The sequence below is a fragment of the Chlamydotis macqueenii genome, chromosome 28 (assembly GCF_036417535.1).
Source record: "Chlamydotis macqueenii isolate bChlMac1 chromosome 28, bChlMac1.mat, whole genome shotgun sequence".
NCBI lineage: Eukaryota > Metazoa > Chordata > Aves > Otidiformes > Otididae > Chlamydotis > Chlamydotis macqueenii.
The window spans coordinates 311,658-328,387 of NC_141583.1; the positions used below are offsets into that span (position 1 = coordinate 311,658).

The window sequence follows — 16,730 nt, forward strand, 5'->3', positions numbered from 1 at the left end:
AGACCAGTAGCGTCCCGTACCCGTCGCCCCCAAGGGCGCGGAGCCCCCTGCACCTGCCTCCCGCCGAGAAATTTTTTTTTTTTGGCCCCAGCCCCAAATGTTTTCACATTTTCTCCTTTTCCCATTTAACTTCCCCGAGAACACGGCATCCCCGGCCTGGAAGGGGGACCCCTCCGCCACGGCCGCACCAGGCGGCTGGCAGGGCCGGGCGGGCTGCAGACCCCCCGCCGAAGCCGCGGGGGAGGGCGGGGGTCTCCGCTTACCCGGCCTCTCCGAAAAAAATCTCCTTCCAGCGAGCGAATGACCTTTGTGTCCGGGGCCCAGCAAAGTTTGCTCTCTCCCTGCGGGGTCGGTCGCAGCGGGAGCGGAGGAGAAAGCCGGCGCTCGTCGGGGGCTCCCTGGGCGCAATGACCTCAGAGCAGCCCAGGTCTGGGGACTAAAAGCCGCTATTTACTTTCGCTGACAAGGAACAATCTAAGCAGATGTCCTTTGATGGGATTAGTTATTAATCCTTGAATCGCGGGTAAATGGGAAAATGATCCATTATTTTCTGCGAAAGCCTTCACGACTTTAGATTTCAAGGATGGGGCGGGGGATTGTTAACAGAAAGGGCTCGACCTGGCTGGTTGGGCCGGGCTTAAGGTGCATTTTTACAGTTTGTGCCGCGGAGCGTGACTCTGAAATAAAATTAAAAAAAAAACAAAACCAAAAACCCCAAGAAAGAGGCTTTTTGCTTCCACTAACGACTGAGAACAACGTGCCGTGTCAGACGTTTATCAATGTATAGGCCCAAGCGCTCCTCAGATGATAATACCAATGATGATCACAACAACAATAATAATAATAATAATAATAATAATAATAATAATAATAATGATCCTCCAAAAGCACACTCTGCACTATTCTCCCAACAGCTTTGCCAACCCTGCCTGAATGTTTAGATCCTTCCCACGCCTCCGCGCCACGTTAGCGGCCAAACAGGAGCCGAGCCCCCCCAAGGCGCAGCTCCGCCGGCCAGAGCGGCTCCGCCGCAGCTGGATTCGGGAAGCGCTATTTTCATAAGCAGTGCGCAGAGGTGGGCGCGATGCGCTCGGGAGAGGGAGGGATGGAGATCGGTGAGACCTGCTGGGTCGTCTCGCGGGATGGATTCCCGTTGGGGGTGAATTTGGGCAGATGCTCTCCGGGATGGAGCGTCTTCCCGTGGGATGGGTGGGAGAGGCGCTGGCATCCAGCGCTGCAGTCCTGGATGGACGGGATGGGGAGCGCGTTTGGTGGAGCTCGCGCCACTGGGATCCATCGCATCCCGGCCCCGCGGAACCAGGGGCTGCGCAAAGCGGAAGCCAAAGTCACCGGCGATTTATCCGTCCCTTGGCTCATCGGAGCGAACGCCGACAGCCGCTCGCCCCGAGCCCTGCCTCCGAGCCTCCCGCGGAGGGAAAGCAGAAATAGATTCCCGATGAATTATTTACTCTGCTTTCTTTTGATTTGCGTTGCGATCGTAAGCGGCAGCGCAGGCTCTGAGGGGGGAAAGCTGCGTTCTGATTAAAGATTTATCCTGCGCGTGCCGTTGTGCTGCTGGGCTTTGGATCGACTTCAAAGTTTGAGTGGGGCTGTCTGTCAAACGAGGGGTTGGGGCAGCTTGGAGCTCGCCCACAGGCTGGGGGCAGTTGCTGTCCTTTTACCACCCCTTGACCACACAAAGAATGGCTTCTGGCTGCAGGGAGCGATTATCTTACTGGGGAAACTGGGACCTGCGCTGGAAGATGCTTTAACCCAGGGTCACCCACAGGCGGAGGAAGCAAACGTCAGCTTCCAGCCTCCGCCTTTACCAAAACTTAGAAAATGCGGAGAGAAAAACTCCGCGTCCTTCCCAAGCTGCCAGCCGAATGATTCGGGGCGAAGGATTTTCTCTCTCTCCCCTCTCTCTTCCTCCGCCTGCCTGGTCCCCGGAGGGCAGGGCCGCTCCCCAGCGCCAAAGGGAGCCGCGGTACAAACATGATTTTCGCTCGGTTCCCAAAAGTGCCTTTTGATAAACCCTCCGTATTCACATCGTTGGCTTGGGAAGAGCGAGAGCTTTGTGCAGGGGGGACCAGCATCAGTTCTGGGGAAAAAAAAAAAAAAGCAAATTTGATGAAATGGCGTTTTCCAACAAAAACGTTTTGTTGGGTGTTTTTTGGGGCCAGCTGCCTGCATTCAGTGGACCGAAGGCGTCGGTAGCAAAGCAGCAGCAAGGCCTTGCAGCCCAGAAAACTCTCGCAGGTGGAGAACTTGGAACCCTGACTCCAAGCCCCTTGTCCCGGGCCAGGGACACGCGGCGCCAGGAGCGCCGGGAGCCCCTCGGCAGCGCCGAATCCGGCCGCGTGAGCCCCAGGCGGCTCCAAGCCGGGCGCTGCCCGGGCCTTGCCGCACCGGCGTGGGTTGCGCGTCTCGTCGGCGCCCGTCAAGCTCGCTGCTGGGGCGGGAAAAGCGCGTTCCTCTGCTTTCGCTTCTTCTCGAGGAATTCACACCAAACCGGGGAGCTGCCCGGCCGCGCGGGGCGTGGGACAGCGGGACGTGGAAATCGCCACGCTGGGGCCCAAAACGGCCCAGGCTGGCAGCCCCGGGCCGGCCCGCAGCCACGCACCCACCCAAACCCCGCATTTCCAGCTGGCCCCCGGGCGCCGCGGTGAGTGGCAGCTGTCAATCAACGCCGCCGTGCGCCGCGCTCTGCCGCCACCTCGCGGCGAAACGCGGAGATGCACCCCCGCCCCCCGCATCCCCTTTTCGTTTGCAGGAACTTCATCATTTGCGTGAAGTTCGCACGGTGGCAGCTCGAGCACGGAAGGAAGGAAATCGCGGGGGCTTTGGGGGGAAAGGGGACCCCCCCTGCGCCCCCACTGTTTTGGGGTGGAAAGGGGACTTTTTTTGCTAGGAGGCCGCTCTTGACCCAGTTTAGTGGAGATCTGGCCCGGCTGTGGTGGAGGGGGCTGCCTTGTGGGGGCCAAATCCTACAGCCCCAAACCCACAGCCCCCCAAACCCACAGCCCCCCCAGACCCACAGCCCCCCTGCAGTGGGTGGGGGGACGCGATGGGGTGCACGGATCTGCCCCACACCCCAATCTGCTGCTTCCACCAGTTCCCCCCACAAAGACCCAGTTCCCCCTGCAGAGAGCGAGCCGGGTGCTGCTGCCCCCCCCGGGCACATCCTGACCCCAAAGACACCCAGCAGACAGGCGGGGGGGGGGTGTGATGGAGACCCCCACCCAACGGCAGCCCTGGGGTGGTCACGCTTACCTGGCGTCCCGGCTGGCAGCCCAGCTGCAATCCCATCTCCTGGCAAAGGCTCCCATTCCAGGCCGGGCACGTCCCGGTGACATCGGGAGCTGAGGAGACGTTCCGACACCCGCCGGGAAACGCGTTTGGGTAGGAACCACGGTGCCTGACCTAGAAGGAGGCTGTGAGGGTGCGTGGGAGACGAAACACGGGGTGTCTTGGGGCGTCCATCTCGGCCAGCAGCCCAGGGACGCGCGGTCCGCAGGGAGGCACCGGAAACCGCAGCGGGAACCATTGGAAACCCCGTGGTGGGAACCACCGTCACCCCCAAGAGCATCCCAGGGCGGCCACCGCCCTCAGCAGGGCTCCCGCCAAGCCAGGGGCGCCCACCAGTGCTCCGAGCGGTCGGATCCCTCGCGGACGTGGGACTGGGATGGGAGATCAGGGACAGCGGAGCAGGAGAGCGGGGCAACCCCCCGCTCCAACCCCCGCGGCTGCCCCGGCCGCGTCCCACGGTCCATCCACGGTCGTGGGAGCCAGGACGGTGGCATCACCTCCACCTCTCCGGGCTCCTGGCAGGAGCCTGAACCCCGGGCCTGGGGTGAGACCCCGCTGCGCCCCGCAACGGGGCTGGGGAGGGCGGGAAAGAAAGAGCCGGGGCACAGAAAATTATCAGAAACGTGTATTTTTTTTCTTTTTAATAGTAAACCTCTTTACAACAAATATAGTGAAAGAGTTTCCAAACAAAACTCATAAGAATTTGTCATGGTAATTATTATTATTATAATCATTTTTTTATCTCCTTTTTTTTTCCTTATTGTGGAATATACAATATCGCGTCACCATACAGCACAAAAAAAAAAAAGGAATATCGAAAAACCGAACCGGACGTCTCAACCACGTGCTGCAGTCCCTGGGAAGGAGCCACTGATTGTCAAGGGTGCAGGCGGGGACGGGGACGGGAGGGGACGGGGGCGACCGCGTCCCCGGGGCTCGGGAGCTTCGCGACCAGGCCAGACCCCAAGGGCGCAAACACTCACGAGAAAGATGGAATTGGTCAAAAGATGCCGGCTAAAATTTCACAAGCTCTTGGCATCAGCCCTCCCTCCCCTCCCAGTGCTGCCGCTTTTGCCGCCGAACAGCTGGTGCCGAGGACGCCCCGGTCCCCGCGCCCCAACCTGCCGCCCGCGGGCGCGGAACCCCTGGCTCGCACGCACGCACGCACACACACACACACACAGGGGCGGAGGAGCATCAGGAAAAAAAGAAAAGAGGTTAAAAATATATATATATATATTTATAGATACAGAGTTTATACTTTTTTCCTTTTAAATTGCTTCTCAAACAATAAATAAAAGCACCCGGGGGAGGGCACGCTCTGCTTCGTTTCTGCCTGCGCAGCGTCCCGGGGAGCGGAGAGGGGAAGAGCCGCCTGCGCCGGTGCGGGCGCGCCGAGCCGCGGGGACACCCAGCGAAGCATCGCAGGGAGGCGCTGGGGGGGGGTTACGATAAATCTATTTCTTTTTCCTTCTAGCGCGTCATTCGCAGGGCCCGTTCTATCTCACAAAGACAGCTGCACGCACGCCAACACCGACCGGCTTCGCTTGAGCCACGGGGCGCGAAGGGGACGGGGTACGGACGAGGACCCCACCCAAAGGCCACCAAGGGGGGACAGCGGCACAGCCGCCACGGTCTCCACCGGTTCAGCGCCCTCTCTGCCGGCAAACTGCGTGGAAAAAGGCATGGGGAGGAAGGGAGCCGGGGCCCGGGCCGCGCAACAGGGCTGCCTCGTCCCTCGGCCTCGAAGGTCGACGCCGGGAGCCCGCGAGGAGGCCCCGGCCTTCGTCTTACGCCAACGCGTTCCCACCCGGGACAGGATGCTCCGTACCACTCTGCGGCGCGGTCACGCCTGGACAGCGAGGAACCGCGCCGGTCTCTACGTCTCGGTGGCTCGAGCGGCACCGGTAGGAAAATCGCCTGCTGCAAACCCGGCCAAAGCGCAGAAATCCAGCGTTTTCCCCCACCCTGCGGGAAATGCCAGGGGGCAGCAACCCGGCCCGGCCCGGCCTCCAGCTCCTCTGCTGCTCCTGGCAGCGATGGGCTGGGGATGTCGCGAAATCCCCAGTTCCCAGAAAATCATCCCAGCCTGCTCCGAAGGCGCGGCAAGGCACGCGGAGCAGCCAGAGCCACACCACCCTCTTCTGGCTTAAAGCAAGGATATTCCCGAAAAGGCAGCGCTCGGAGGGAATGGAGGAGTAAATTGGAAATCACCGGCTTTTCCACCGGCGGGGAGCAGGGACAACCCCGGCCGCTCCTCCCAGGTCCCGGATTCCTGCCAAGAGCCAGAGCATCCCTGCGCACCAGGCCGCCTCGCTCCGAGATGCCCCGGGGTGCGCCGAGCCCCCGGCCCCGCGGGTCAGCGCCAGCGCTCCGGGGACCCTCCGCGGAATCACGTCCCTGGGGCGCAGGCGCTGGTCCCGGGGGGAGCCTGGCGGGGTCCGGGTGCGAGGCATGGAGAATTGGGGAGCAGGGAGGGACGGGCGCGGGGGAAGAGGGTTAAACAGGAGCCGTACGATCCGGCCACGTCCACGGTCAGCAGCAGCACAACAAACTCTGACGAAAATATAATCTCATTGCATATCAACACAGCCACAAAAAATAAACCAAAAAAAGCCAGAGCACGGTTTTCTGTGACCATTGCTGACATCGCAACTCGCTATTTACAGCGCGGCAGCCGGGTAAAACCTGCAGGAGCGGAGCGGGGAGGACAGGCGAGGGAGAGAGAATCTCCGGAGAAAGGGAGAAAATAACGGGAAAGGCCCCGCAACAGCCCGGGCACGGCTTCTGGCTTCGGGCAGGGAGCGGCGACGGAGGCAGAGAAACGTCCTGCTGGGTTTACGGGTCCGGTCGGGTTTTTCAGAAAAAATAAGAAAAGAGGAAAAGAAAAGGGAGGAAAAGAAGAGAGGGAAAATGAAAAGGGAAAAGGAGAAAAGGAGAGCAAAGGGAAACCAGAGCAAAGCTTTGGCCGAAGCCCGCGGTTACCAGCTCACCCCTGGCCCCGGGAGAGGCGCGCGGGGGTCAACTTTTGCCGCTCTGTGTGTTCAAACACCCCGGAACGTCCCCAGCCCGTGCCCTCAGCCGAGAGCCCCCTGCCCCGCGCGGCCCCCCAGCTCGCTGCGGCTCGCGGCCTCTCCCACAGCTGGGGACCAACTTCCCCGCTCCCACCACGAGTCTCGGGGTGGGAATTTCCCAGCGGAGCAACGTAAATGGGGGAAAGCGCAGAGGCTGGAATTTTCAAGGAAAACGGGGCGGGGGTGTTGTAAATGGACTACTTCTTCCCTGGTTTGCTGGGATTTTTTTTGAAAAGTGGAAAACCAGGGGGAGAAAAGGAGCCTTTTTCCCTTCTCCTCGCCCCGCGTTCGCCACGGGAGTGCGCGCGGGCGCTTTGTGACTGGCTCCGGTTTGAACGCCCCGCTCTGCCCTCGCACCCCCAGCCGTGGCGGCGGCCCCATCCCCGCCACGGGGGTGCCCCTCGTGCAGACCCCCGCCGTCCACCGCAACGCCGGCCCCTCGCCACCAGCAGCCTCCACCTGAGCCCCGGCGTGGCCGCGCTTTTCGCCGTCCCCCAAAAACGCCCCGCTAGCACGCGGTCACCCCGGCCCCTCGCGCCCCACCGCCCCCCGAGCGGGTGGGACCGTCCCCATCTGTCCATTGCCATCCCCATCCCCTCCCAACGCGCCCCGGCAGCCCACCCCGGTATCTCCGGTTCGAGGCATCGTTCAGGGTCCCGCTCCATCCCCAAATCCCCGCCCTGCTCCTACGGGGTCCCACCCCGTCCTGCTCCTACGGCTGCCGGCAGCCGCGGCGCCCATGCCAGACCCCGCCGCCCCCTTCTCTCCATCCTCTTCCTCTCTGCACCAGCTGGCGGCAAAGCCCCCGGTTCTCCCGACACATGCCGGCTCCCTGCGCCCCTGGCACGTGGACGTCCCCTCTATTCCACTTCCACCTCCCGCAACGCTGCTCTCCGCGCCGTCGTCCCATCGAGGGACACCGTGGAGCCGGCCACAGCCCGTCCCCGCCACTGCCGGCACAAACACCCCAAAAACGCGCGGGCCTGGGCGCCGCCAAAGCCCGGGAGAAGACCAGCCTTCCCGGGACGGGGGCCCGCCGCGCCCACCGCGGCCGCCAGCCCCGCGCTCCCCAGATCAGCCGCCCCCGCGTCCCCGTCGCCCCGCGGGGAGCAGAGGGTCCCGAGCGGCCGCAGGGACGACGCGGGCGCAGGAGGGTCCGCGCCGCGCGGCAGCCGCTCCCGGAGAGCCGAGCGCCCCGGCTTACCTCTGGCTGCGGCCCGCGGCGTCGAGCCCCGGCCTGCGCGCTGCAGCGGTCCGCGGAGGTTTCGGGAAGGGAAGGATCAGAAACAGCCTTTGGTAAGTAACCACACTTTTAGAAAGTCATAGATCATCTGGGAAACATCAGTGCATACTTCTTATATGAAAATATACACAATTGTATTTCATTCTCCAAAAAAGGAACAATTAAAAACAAAAGCAAACTAGCCCAAACACAATATATTAGCTGTTTTTTTGTTGTTTTTTTTTCTTTTTTTTTTTTTCTCGTTGTTGTCATCCTTTAAAATTTTTAACGCTACACTTTGTTCAGGTTACACTTTTTTTGTCTTTTTTTTTTTTTGTAAATGTTTTTTTTTATCTTCATGCATTTTACACCTTTATAGCCTTTGAGAATAAATAAGCTCCATTTTGCTTCCACATCTCTAAAAACTGCAGCATTTTAACTATTGTCATTTAAATCGTGCAATTCTTTTTGCAACACCCCTTTTTAAAAAATGGAAAATATATATATATTTTAAAACTAAACCCTATACAACGCAAAAATTCCAAATTAAAAAAAAAAAATTATACACAATTGTAACTGTCAACAGTACAGATGAGCACGAGAAATAAAATTAGATCAGAAACATATTCATAGAAGCACGAAGGAGGGTGTTGGGTTCTTAGATTGTCGCTTTGTTGCTGAAAACGCGGAGGAGTCACTGGGCACTACAGCCTGGGGGGAACAAAGAGCAATGACCCAGACAAAAAATATATAGAGAATCATAAAACAACCCCAGCCCTCACAAAACAAAGCCCCTCGACAAACCCGCGCCCAAACCGTCTCGCCGCGCCGGTGACGCTGCCGCCGCACGCGCCGGGCCCTCGCCCTGCCCCGAGCCGTACTCGCTCGCGGCACCCACGGGACGGCCGCGTCCCGCCGCCGCGCCGCTCCCGGCCGGCTGGGCGCCCCGCAAACCGCTCGGCGGGACCCCGCGTCCCGGCAGGACCCCGCGTCCCGGCGGAACCCCGCGTCCCGGCGGAACCCCGCGCGCTCCCGTCTCCTGCTTCGTGGGGTTTTTCCAGCTCTCAGCTTCCAGGTAAAGCGTGACCTTGGCGGGGTGTGAAGTTAACGAGCAAAAATGTTTTTTTGGTTTTGTTTTTTCCCCCCGTTCGGGGTTGCTCCGCACCGATGCTCCGACGGCGTCGAGCGCCGGGGGGGTCTCCACGGCCTCCTCCCCAGCGGGGTCCGGGAGCCGCTCTGCCGGCACCTCCCGCCACGCCGCGCCCCAGTGGGGCAGAAACCGTTTGGTTTGGTTTATTTTCTTTTTGTGAAGAAGAAGAAGAAAAAAAAATCGTATCTTTAAACTGAGAGCGATGAGACAGCGTCAGTCCCGCCTAATTTCCAAAGCAAGGCCGTGCAAAGAGCTCAGGTGCGTGTCCGGTGCGCCCGGCATCGCCGGACCGGGGAGCGCAGCGCGGGCGAGGACCGCGGGCCGCAGCGTCTCTCCCGCTTCCTGATGGATCGACGGAGGGAGATCCGCTTCTGCTGCCAACGTCGCGCCGGAGTTTTGGAGGCGAGATGCGAGCGTCTCCCAGCACAGCGCGGCGCCCGGGGGGGACGGTCCGGGGAGGGGAGACGGGGGGGTTAACCGCACAAAACCTGCCAGGAGCCCTCCCCGGAGCACGGGAGCAGGAGAGGGAATTCAAAATGCATCATTAAAAAAAAAAAATCAACCAATCATAATTTGGAAAAACTTTTGCGGCAGAAATTTGATATTCCAAAGATTTTCCTGGGGAAATTTTAGCCAGCCCACGGCCTGGGGCCCTGTCCCGCAGGCGGGGATTTGGGGGCAAGGTGCTCGCCCCAGCGCCGCCGGCCCCTGCGCCAGGTCAGCCCCGCGCCGAGCATCGGCCGCCCCGCTCCCTCTGCCGCGGCCCCGCGCTCCGAGCCGCTCCTCGGCCGGGAGAGGAGGGAGCACCAGGGCGGACGCCGGCGCGGGAGGGCCGTGCCAGAGCCCCGGCAACGTCTCAGCCGACCGGGCAGGATGCGGCCGCGCCCCCCTCTTTGCCCGTCGGTTCTCAGAGCTGTTCATTTTCACCCAGTTCCTAGAGGATCTCCTCTCCTCCAGCCTTCACTTTAAGCTGTCCCGTTCGTTTCACCACAACCAACGTTTTGGTACTGGTTTTCTGATCAGGAGCGTGGGCAGTAATGCCGAGTTGGGAACAGTTTGTAAATCCCACAGATCCGTTTCTGGCTGCCGGGATACGTTAATGCAACGTGCTGGTTTCAGCAGGCCGGGCACCGGCCGCTCGGCGCAGGGCGCTGGGAGGGGGCACACCCTACCGCAACTTTTGCTCCTCTCTTTTTGCACCGGGCAGGGGGTGACGCCGGCGCCAGCGCAGCTCCCGGCTCCTCCGCGGCCCCACAGCCGGTCCAGGCTCCGGCGGCCGAAGGAGCCGTTCAGCAACGGCGGCGTCCGGGCAGGTTTTGTGCCGGTTTGCGAGCGCGACCCCGGGGGAGCAGGGCCAGGGCTGTCCCCACGCGGGCGATGCAAGGCTGGGACGGGGACGGGGGATCGGCTTCCCGGAGAAGAGCGCCTGCGGGGAGGAAACCCGTCCCCAAAGGCCACGCCAGCCCGGAACGACCCTTCCTCCTCCAGCCTCAGCTCTGAGCTGGCTGCTGTGTCCTGGGGTCAGGGTGCTGGTGCCAGTCCCTGGGAAACTGCCGGAGCAAGCAGCAAGGCGAGGAAATTCCTTGGATTTTCCTCCTTTTTCCTTCCAAATCACTCCATCAAGACTTCGGCAGATTTTCTGCGCAGCTCACCCTCACTGTTTGAGGCCTAGACACCTTCAGGCAAAATCCCAAAGGATCATTATTTCTGTTGCATCCTTCAATAAAAACCGTTTCTTCCTACTTTTCCAATTTAAAGCTTTGGCCCACGTGGAACGGGAATGCATTTTTAAAATGCAGTTACAAAATTTGTTTGGTAAAACCCGCAATTTTCTTTAAAAGCAGGACTAATGCATCCTTCCTCTTCGAACGAGCCACGGCAGGGCCCTCCCCTCGGCATCTGGGAAAGGCGCAGCCCAGTTTTAAAACGACCGCAGCCAGAAACAGTGGAGGAAACAGGATCAGGATCACGCCCTAGAAATCTGCCTCCGATTCCCCGACACAGCTTCCTGGGATCCAAGCGGGCCGCGGATGCATCTCCATCCCGTCTAACATCGAAGCCGGGCTCTCCACGCCGCCCCCGGCCGACGGCAGCCCGCTTTCCCAGCCGGTTTAGGACAGCCAGCGTAGGAAAACCCTGTTTTAGGAAAACGGGTGCCTGCCAAAGCCCTTCAGCCTTTCTGGGAGCTGGATGGCGTCCAAGCGGCCGCTCCCAGCACATGCAGCTCGGGCAGCGCGGGCACTGCTGGGAGGCGCGTTCGGGGGATGCCGCGTGTCCCGGCCCTCGGAGCTGGCCTGCCGCAGATGCTCTTCTCCAGGGATACGGTCCGGCCCCCCGGGGCGGGGGGACCACAGTCCCGGGGGTCTCGCTGGTCAGCGGGCACTGATGTCACCTGGCGCGCCGGCTCGCAGGGACGAGCATCGCCGGGGATTGCTTTTTTTCTGGTGAGGACGCAGCTATTTGATTTCCGTCCCCTCTGCTTCCCCAAGCGCCCGGCTATTCCCGAGCCCGCGGCCCCCGGCCGAGGAGTGCCGTATGTACTGCGTGCCTCACCTGCTGCGCTAGAATGAATGCCTACAAAATCCTAAAGCTATTTCTCAGGCAGTTTATGATAATTTCCCCCCACCCCATCCCATTCCCATAACCCGTTTCGTCCCCATGTCCCCCCTCCCATCCCTCCCGCCCCCTCCCCGCGGCCCCGCTGCGAGCCGGCGGCGCTCCCAGGGACGGCGGGGACCCGTTATGTGACCCAGGTATCCAACCGCATGCGCTTTACGGACGGGCTCTCCCCCTCGGGCTCGCTGGTGGGTCGCAGGAGACCCAGGGATGAGCCGAAATCGGGGCGGGCGGGATCGTCCCGCTCGCTGCCGCCTTCGTAGGAGCTGGTGTTGCTGCTGAGGCTGTCGACGGGCGAGCGGCCGGTGGGCTCGTGCCGGGGCTGGTGGGGGAAGGTGCTGAGCGGGGTGGCAGTGTTTCTTTCTCGGTTGGGCGAGACGGGCTCCGACTTGATGCTGATGTTGGGGTTGGTGTTGACAGTCAAAGTGGTGGTGTGGGACAAGTGACTCCCTTGTCTGCGCATCCGGAAGGCAGAGGGGCGAGGTTGGGAGAGGAGGAAGAAGAGAGTGGGGGGAGGAAGGGGGAGAAACAGGTGGAGGAGGAGATAACGGGAAGTCTCTTGTTACTCATCTTTTTGGTGGCCTTTTACCCTTCAATCCACAGAATTCACAACCCACACATCCTGTGCCTGGATGGATCCAGAACGATGAATTCCTGCCTGGAAAACGCGCTGCAGGCCGTGCAGAAACGCGGTGGACTCACCGCGTCCGCGCCTCGCGCAGCATAACCCACCCGGCACTTCACGCCGGGGATGTCGCAGCCTTGCTCCTAAGCTGCCTTCGGGGCAAAGTCACTGAACCCTCCTCAGTTCCTGCCTCTGTCCCACGGTCTTAGTGTGACCACAGGCAAGTTGCTTAAATCTTTATTTTGGCTAAGATACTCTGGAAAAGCTCCACGGGCGGACACTTTATTCCAGACTAAAAGTGGATCCACCCCAGAAAACCTGCTCCAATACGCAAGCGCATTTATTTTCTTCCCCTGCAGTAAAGCAATTCATTTTCAGCACTAAAGCTACTCTCCTTCCACGCTAGCGGGAGCACTTCTCCCAGACACCTTGTTCTGCACTGACCACCCCACTTCACTCCGGCTCTTGCTGGATCTCGGCTCCCACTGTGAGCAGAAGAGAGGAACCCTCCTGCTGCGGGCAGACAGCAAGGGCAGCTCCGGGAGAGCATCCCCAGCACACGGCCGCCCTGATCTCATCTGGGGACCCCAGGGTCCCCGTAACTGCCAGCGGCCCTGCACGGGAGGCTGATGAAAACCCAGCGGAGGAGTCAAGCTTGGGTTTTGCAGGTTTGGAATTCCCTGGTTCCCTCTTTACATCGCCTGAGCGGCCCCTGGCACCCATTTCACTTACATTAGATTTCCTAGAGACACAGGAACCAGGTGCTGCTGCTGCTGCTGCTGCGGTGGTGGCTGCTGCTGCTGCTGTTGTTGCTGCTGCTGCTGCTGCTGCTGCTGTTGTTGCTGCTGCTGCTGCTGCTGTTGTTGCTGCTGCTGCTGCTGCCAGGCAGAGATGTTGCCCAGGGAGAGCCCACCAGGTGAGCTGAACGCTGGCAGCGAGGACAGCTCAGCGCTTGTCAGCTGATAATCTGGGAAAGGAAGGAGCCCCTCAGTCATTGCAACGTCAAACCTACCCCAACAGAGCGCCGAGCGCTGCGAGAACACGGGGACCCACTCACCCCAGAGACACGACACAGCCACAGCTTATGGAATGTCAGCTGTTGCTGTTCCGCAGGGGCGCTGGCCACAGGACACGCCTCTTAGAATCAGGGAATGCTTTGGGTTGGAAGGGACCTCAAAGCTCATCTCATTCCAACCCCCCTGCCCGGGGCAGGCACCCTTCCACCACAGAAGGGCGCTCGCAGCCCCGTCCAGCCCTGGGACGCTGCCAGGGACGGGGCACCCACAGCTCCTCCGGGCGCTCTGGGCCAGGGCCTCACCGCCCGCACCGCGGAGAATTTCTTCCTTATATCCAACCTAAACCTGCCCTCTGCCAGTTTAAAGCCGTTACCCCTTGCCCTGTCACCACGCGCCCTTGTCAGAAGTCCCTCTCCAGCTTTCTCGGAGGCTCCTTCAACGAGATCCCCAACCGGATCAGGTTGCTCAGAGCCCTGTCCACCCTGACCTTGAACGTTTCCGGGGATGGGGCATCACCGCCTCTCTGGGCAGCCTGGGCCAGCGCCTCGCCACCCTCAACAGAAAAAGTTTCTTCCTTGTATCTCATCTTCTTCCAGCTTCAGGCCGCCTCCACACCCTCCAACACCCACCGGTGACCACCGCCCCCCCCACGGTGCAGCCGTGCGCCCATGCCACCCGGGACGGGCCGCGGCGTGCGAGCCCTCTCCCACCCCAGGCACCCTCCGCCCAGTACAAAGCGCACGGACCCGCGTCTCCTCCCACCCCCGGGACCCCCCGAACCCCCCACTCGTGCCCGGCTCAACCCCGCGCGGCACCAGGGGGCGCCCTCCGCCCGCTGCCGGGCACGCGCAGCCGCCGCTCGCCCCCCCCCCCCCCCCCGTACCCCCCCCAGTGCCCCCACACACCCCCAGCCTCGTACATCTCCCCCCCCTCCCAGTGCCTCCCCAGCCTGGTACACCACCCCCCCTCCCCCCACGCCTGCACGGGGAGGGGAGCGTGATGCTCTTGCCATGCACAACTCCAGGAGCATCCCAAAACCCAACCGAGCACCCCCAAAAACCGGGATGCGGGGTGGCAAATCCCACGGCTCCGCAGCCCTGGGGGAAGCCATCGCTCCCCCAGGAGACAGCCGGACCCCACGAACCCCAGCGGTTCCAGCCCTCCCCACCCCAGCGAGGCCGAACCCGCCTGCAGCAGCAGAACACGAAGAGGTGGCTGCAACGGCGCTGAACGGCTGCCAAAGCCGCCGGGCCGATTCCAGGCACACCCACCCTGAAAATCCCGGCACCGGGTTCTCTGCCCTGCGCAGCTCTTTACCCCCAGCACCGGCCGGTCCGGTTTAGGAGCTCCTGACACCCCCTGGTTACGACAGCCGCTCCTGCAGCTAACGCCGAGACCGTGAACTTGAGCCATCCCGCATCCCGACGCTGCAAACCGCTGCGTTTGACTGAATCAGGCTGCAGAGCGGGCACGGGAAACGGCACGCGGAGCAGGAAGCTCAACGCAACCTCGCTGCCCTGGGACCGGGACAGCTCCCACGCCGGGACTGGGACAGTTCCCACCCAGTCCACAGGTCGGCCCTGCAAAGGACCAGCGCTCAGGACACCTGCACGCTGCAGCGACCTGCGCGACGCCAACCCTCGCAGCATCCCTAGCAAGCACCCCGGCCACAGGCACCCGAGCGGGACCGCTTCTCTGCCCGTGGCCATCTGCAAGAGAAAAATAAATACAGACAGCAAAATTCAGCCTCCCCCTGCTCCACCCGCAGTGGCAGCAGCACAGGGCTCAATTAAAACCTATTTTGGGTACGGTGGCTGGTGGACCGCAGGGCCGCCGACGGTCTCCACGCAGGGAGAGGAGCCTGCTCGTCACGCACAGACAGGCATCTCTGGGCGACACCTACTAATTAGGAGAGGGAGTTCCCATCACGCCTCATTCCGGGTTCCTCTGGACAAGTAGCTTCTTACATCTTCGCAAACTTTTATGGGAGCAAATGCCAAAGCCAGTTACGCAGGAAACCAGCAATCCTTAAAGCCTTTGTGGAGGTCTGACAGGCTGCAGATGAACAACCCCGTGGCTCAGGCGAGCGCAGCGTAACCGTCGCCTCCAACCCCACCAGCCCGAACCCGATGTGCCTACGAGCAGGCTGGTCTGCATTCTTCCCAAACTTCTGAGGGCCTGACGCTCATTTTCGTTAAGCCCCTGTTACAACATCACCCGGAGCGCTCGGGAGCCTGGAGATGGGTGTAGCTGTCGTCAGCACCCACTCAAAAGCACTTCACGCTGCCAGCCCAGAGCAGCGGACTCCACCAGGACAGAACCGCGCCCTCGCAGACCTGGATGGACGGACGGACCAGCGAGCCCTCATCCTTTACAGGAGCTTCCCTTTGATTTTCATCCTGAGAAACTCTTGGATTCAACGACACCTTGCAGCAGCGAGTTCCACGAGTGCCAATGGAGCTGCCCGGGGACAGCCAGGCACGCGCTCGCAGCGGCGCATTTCCCCTCGGAACGCTCTTCCCCCGCGCCGCGCGCTCTTACCTGTGTTGTACGCCGTGGGCATGGCCGAGAAAGGCAGCCCCTGCGTCAGCAAACTCGGAGTCGCCACAGAAACGACCGGTGTGGTTAACGAGTGAGTTGCTTGAGAGACACCTAACCGCTGCGTGTTCTGCTGGGGAAGCAAAGGGACAGGGGTCACAACGCAGGCACATTTTACTGTCCTCCTCGTGGGTTGTGGCCCCCCAAAAATCTCGGTCTGCAGCTGCCCCCCCCCCGGGCACGCACCAGCCTTGGAAGGCCGATCCCAGAGCAGGACTGACCGATCCTCCGGCCATCGCAGCACAGCAAAGCGCACGCCGCACCAGTGACAGACCCCTGGGACCCTTGTGACGTTCATCTGCAGGTCACTTGGGTCGCCCTTCTGCCCAGGGCTGGGCTTCACCCGCGACGACCAGCAATGTCCCTGCACGGGGGCGGGGGGAAGAGCGGTGGGCTGCCTCGGTCTGCATCCCTTCTGGCGTAAAAAAGCAGTCATTATTTTCCTAGAAGGTGCGTGTGAGGTTTGCTGTGCTGCTCTGGGAGTGAAAAAGCTACCGAACAAAACCAGGACCAGCTAACGCAGCGCAGAGCCGACACATCCTCCTCCTCCCCGCGGCACTGATGCTCAAGAAGGAGCCTCCTGCCTCTAAGGCCAGCTGGAGACGCTGAGCATCAGTCCCAGCAGTCTAAAGGCACCCTGGCATCTCTAAACTCCAGGTCCAACGCCCAGCCACGCGCCCGCGTGGTGCCCTCGCGAGGGCTGGGTGACTCGGACACCAGCAGGTCCACGGTGGAAAAACCCTGCCCTTGGATGGGCGCACGCCAGCCTCCCCCGTGGTCTTCCCGGCAGCTACGTGGGCGGATCTGCGGGTCGGGTTCAGCCCTGTTTACAAGGCAGATAATCTGGGCTGTCTCTGCTGATCTGATTTAAATCAGACTCAAGAGGCTTGACTCTAATCTGAAGCACCCCGGCACACGTCACCCCGTGAAGGCTGGGGCAGCGCCCAGCTTAACTCACGCCTGGCACGAGGCTGGCTGCATCCCCGGGGACGCGGAGCCTTCCTCCCAGCTCACTGCGAGGTGCTGAGGGCTCCCCGGGCCCTTCAGGGCTGGCCACGGGACCGAGGATGGTTCAGGGCACGCAGGACTCTCCTGGAGCAGGGCTGGACGCTAAAACCCT

At 61.4% G+C, this 16,730-nt stretch overlaps 1 protein-coding gene across 12 annotated transcripts in view; it reads right to left on the reverse strand.

Moving 5' to 3' along the window:
- Positions 1–7,675: 7,675 nt before the first annotated feature.
- Positions 7,676–16,730, reverse strand: part of MEF2D (myocyte enhancer factor 2D) — a 31,562-nt gene continuing 22,507 nt past the window's right edge. For 6 of the 12 annotated variants that reach the window (XM_086768253.1, XM_086768249.1, XM_086768251.1 and 3 more), the window contains 3 exons: positions 15,554–15,680; positions 12,729–12,963; positions 11,464–11,826 (listed from right to left, as the gene is read on the reverse strand). In XM_086768253.1, the coding sequence (XP_086624379.1) occupies positions 11,496–11,826; positions 12,729–12,963; positions 15,554–15,680 (693 nt within the window). In that variant the 3' untranslated portion in view covers positions 11,464–11,495. Of the gene's footprint in view, positions 8,317–11,463; positions 11,827–12,728; positions 12,964–15,553; positions 15,684–16,730 lie in introns of those variants that run through there. The other 6 variants (XM_086768248.1, XM_086768250.1, XM_086768246.1 and 3 more) reach the window with 2 other exon arrangements.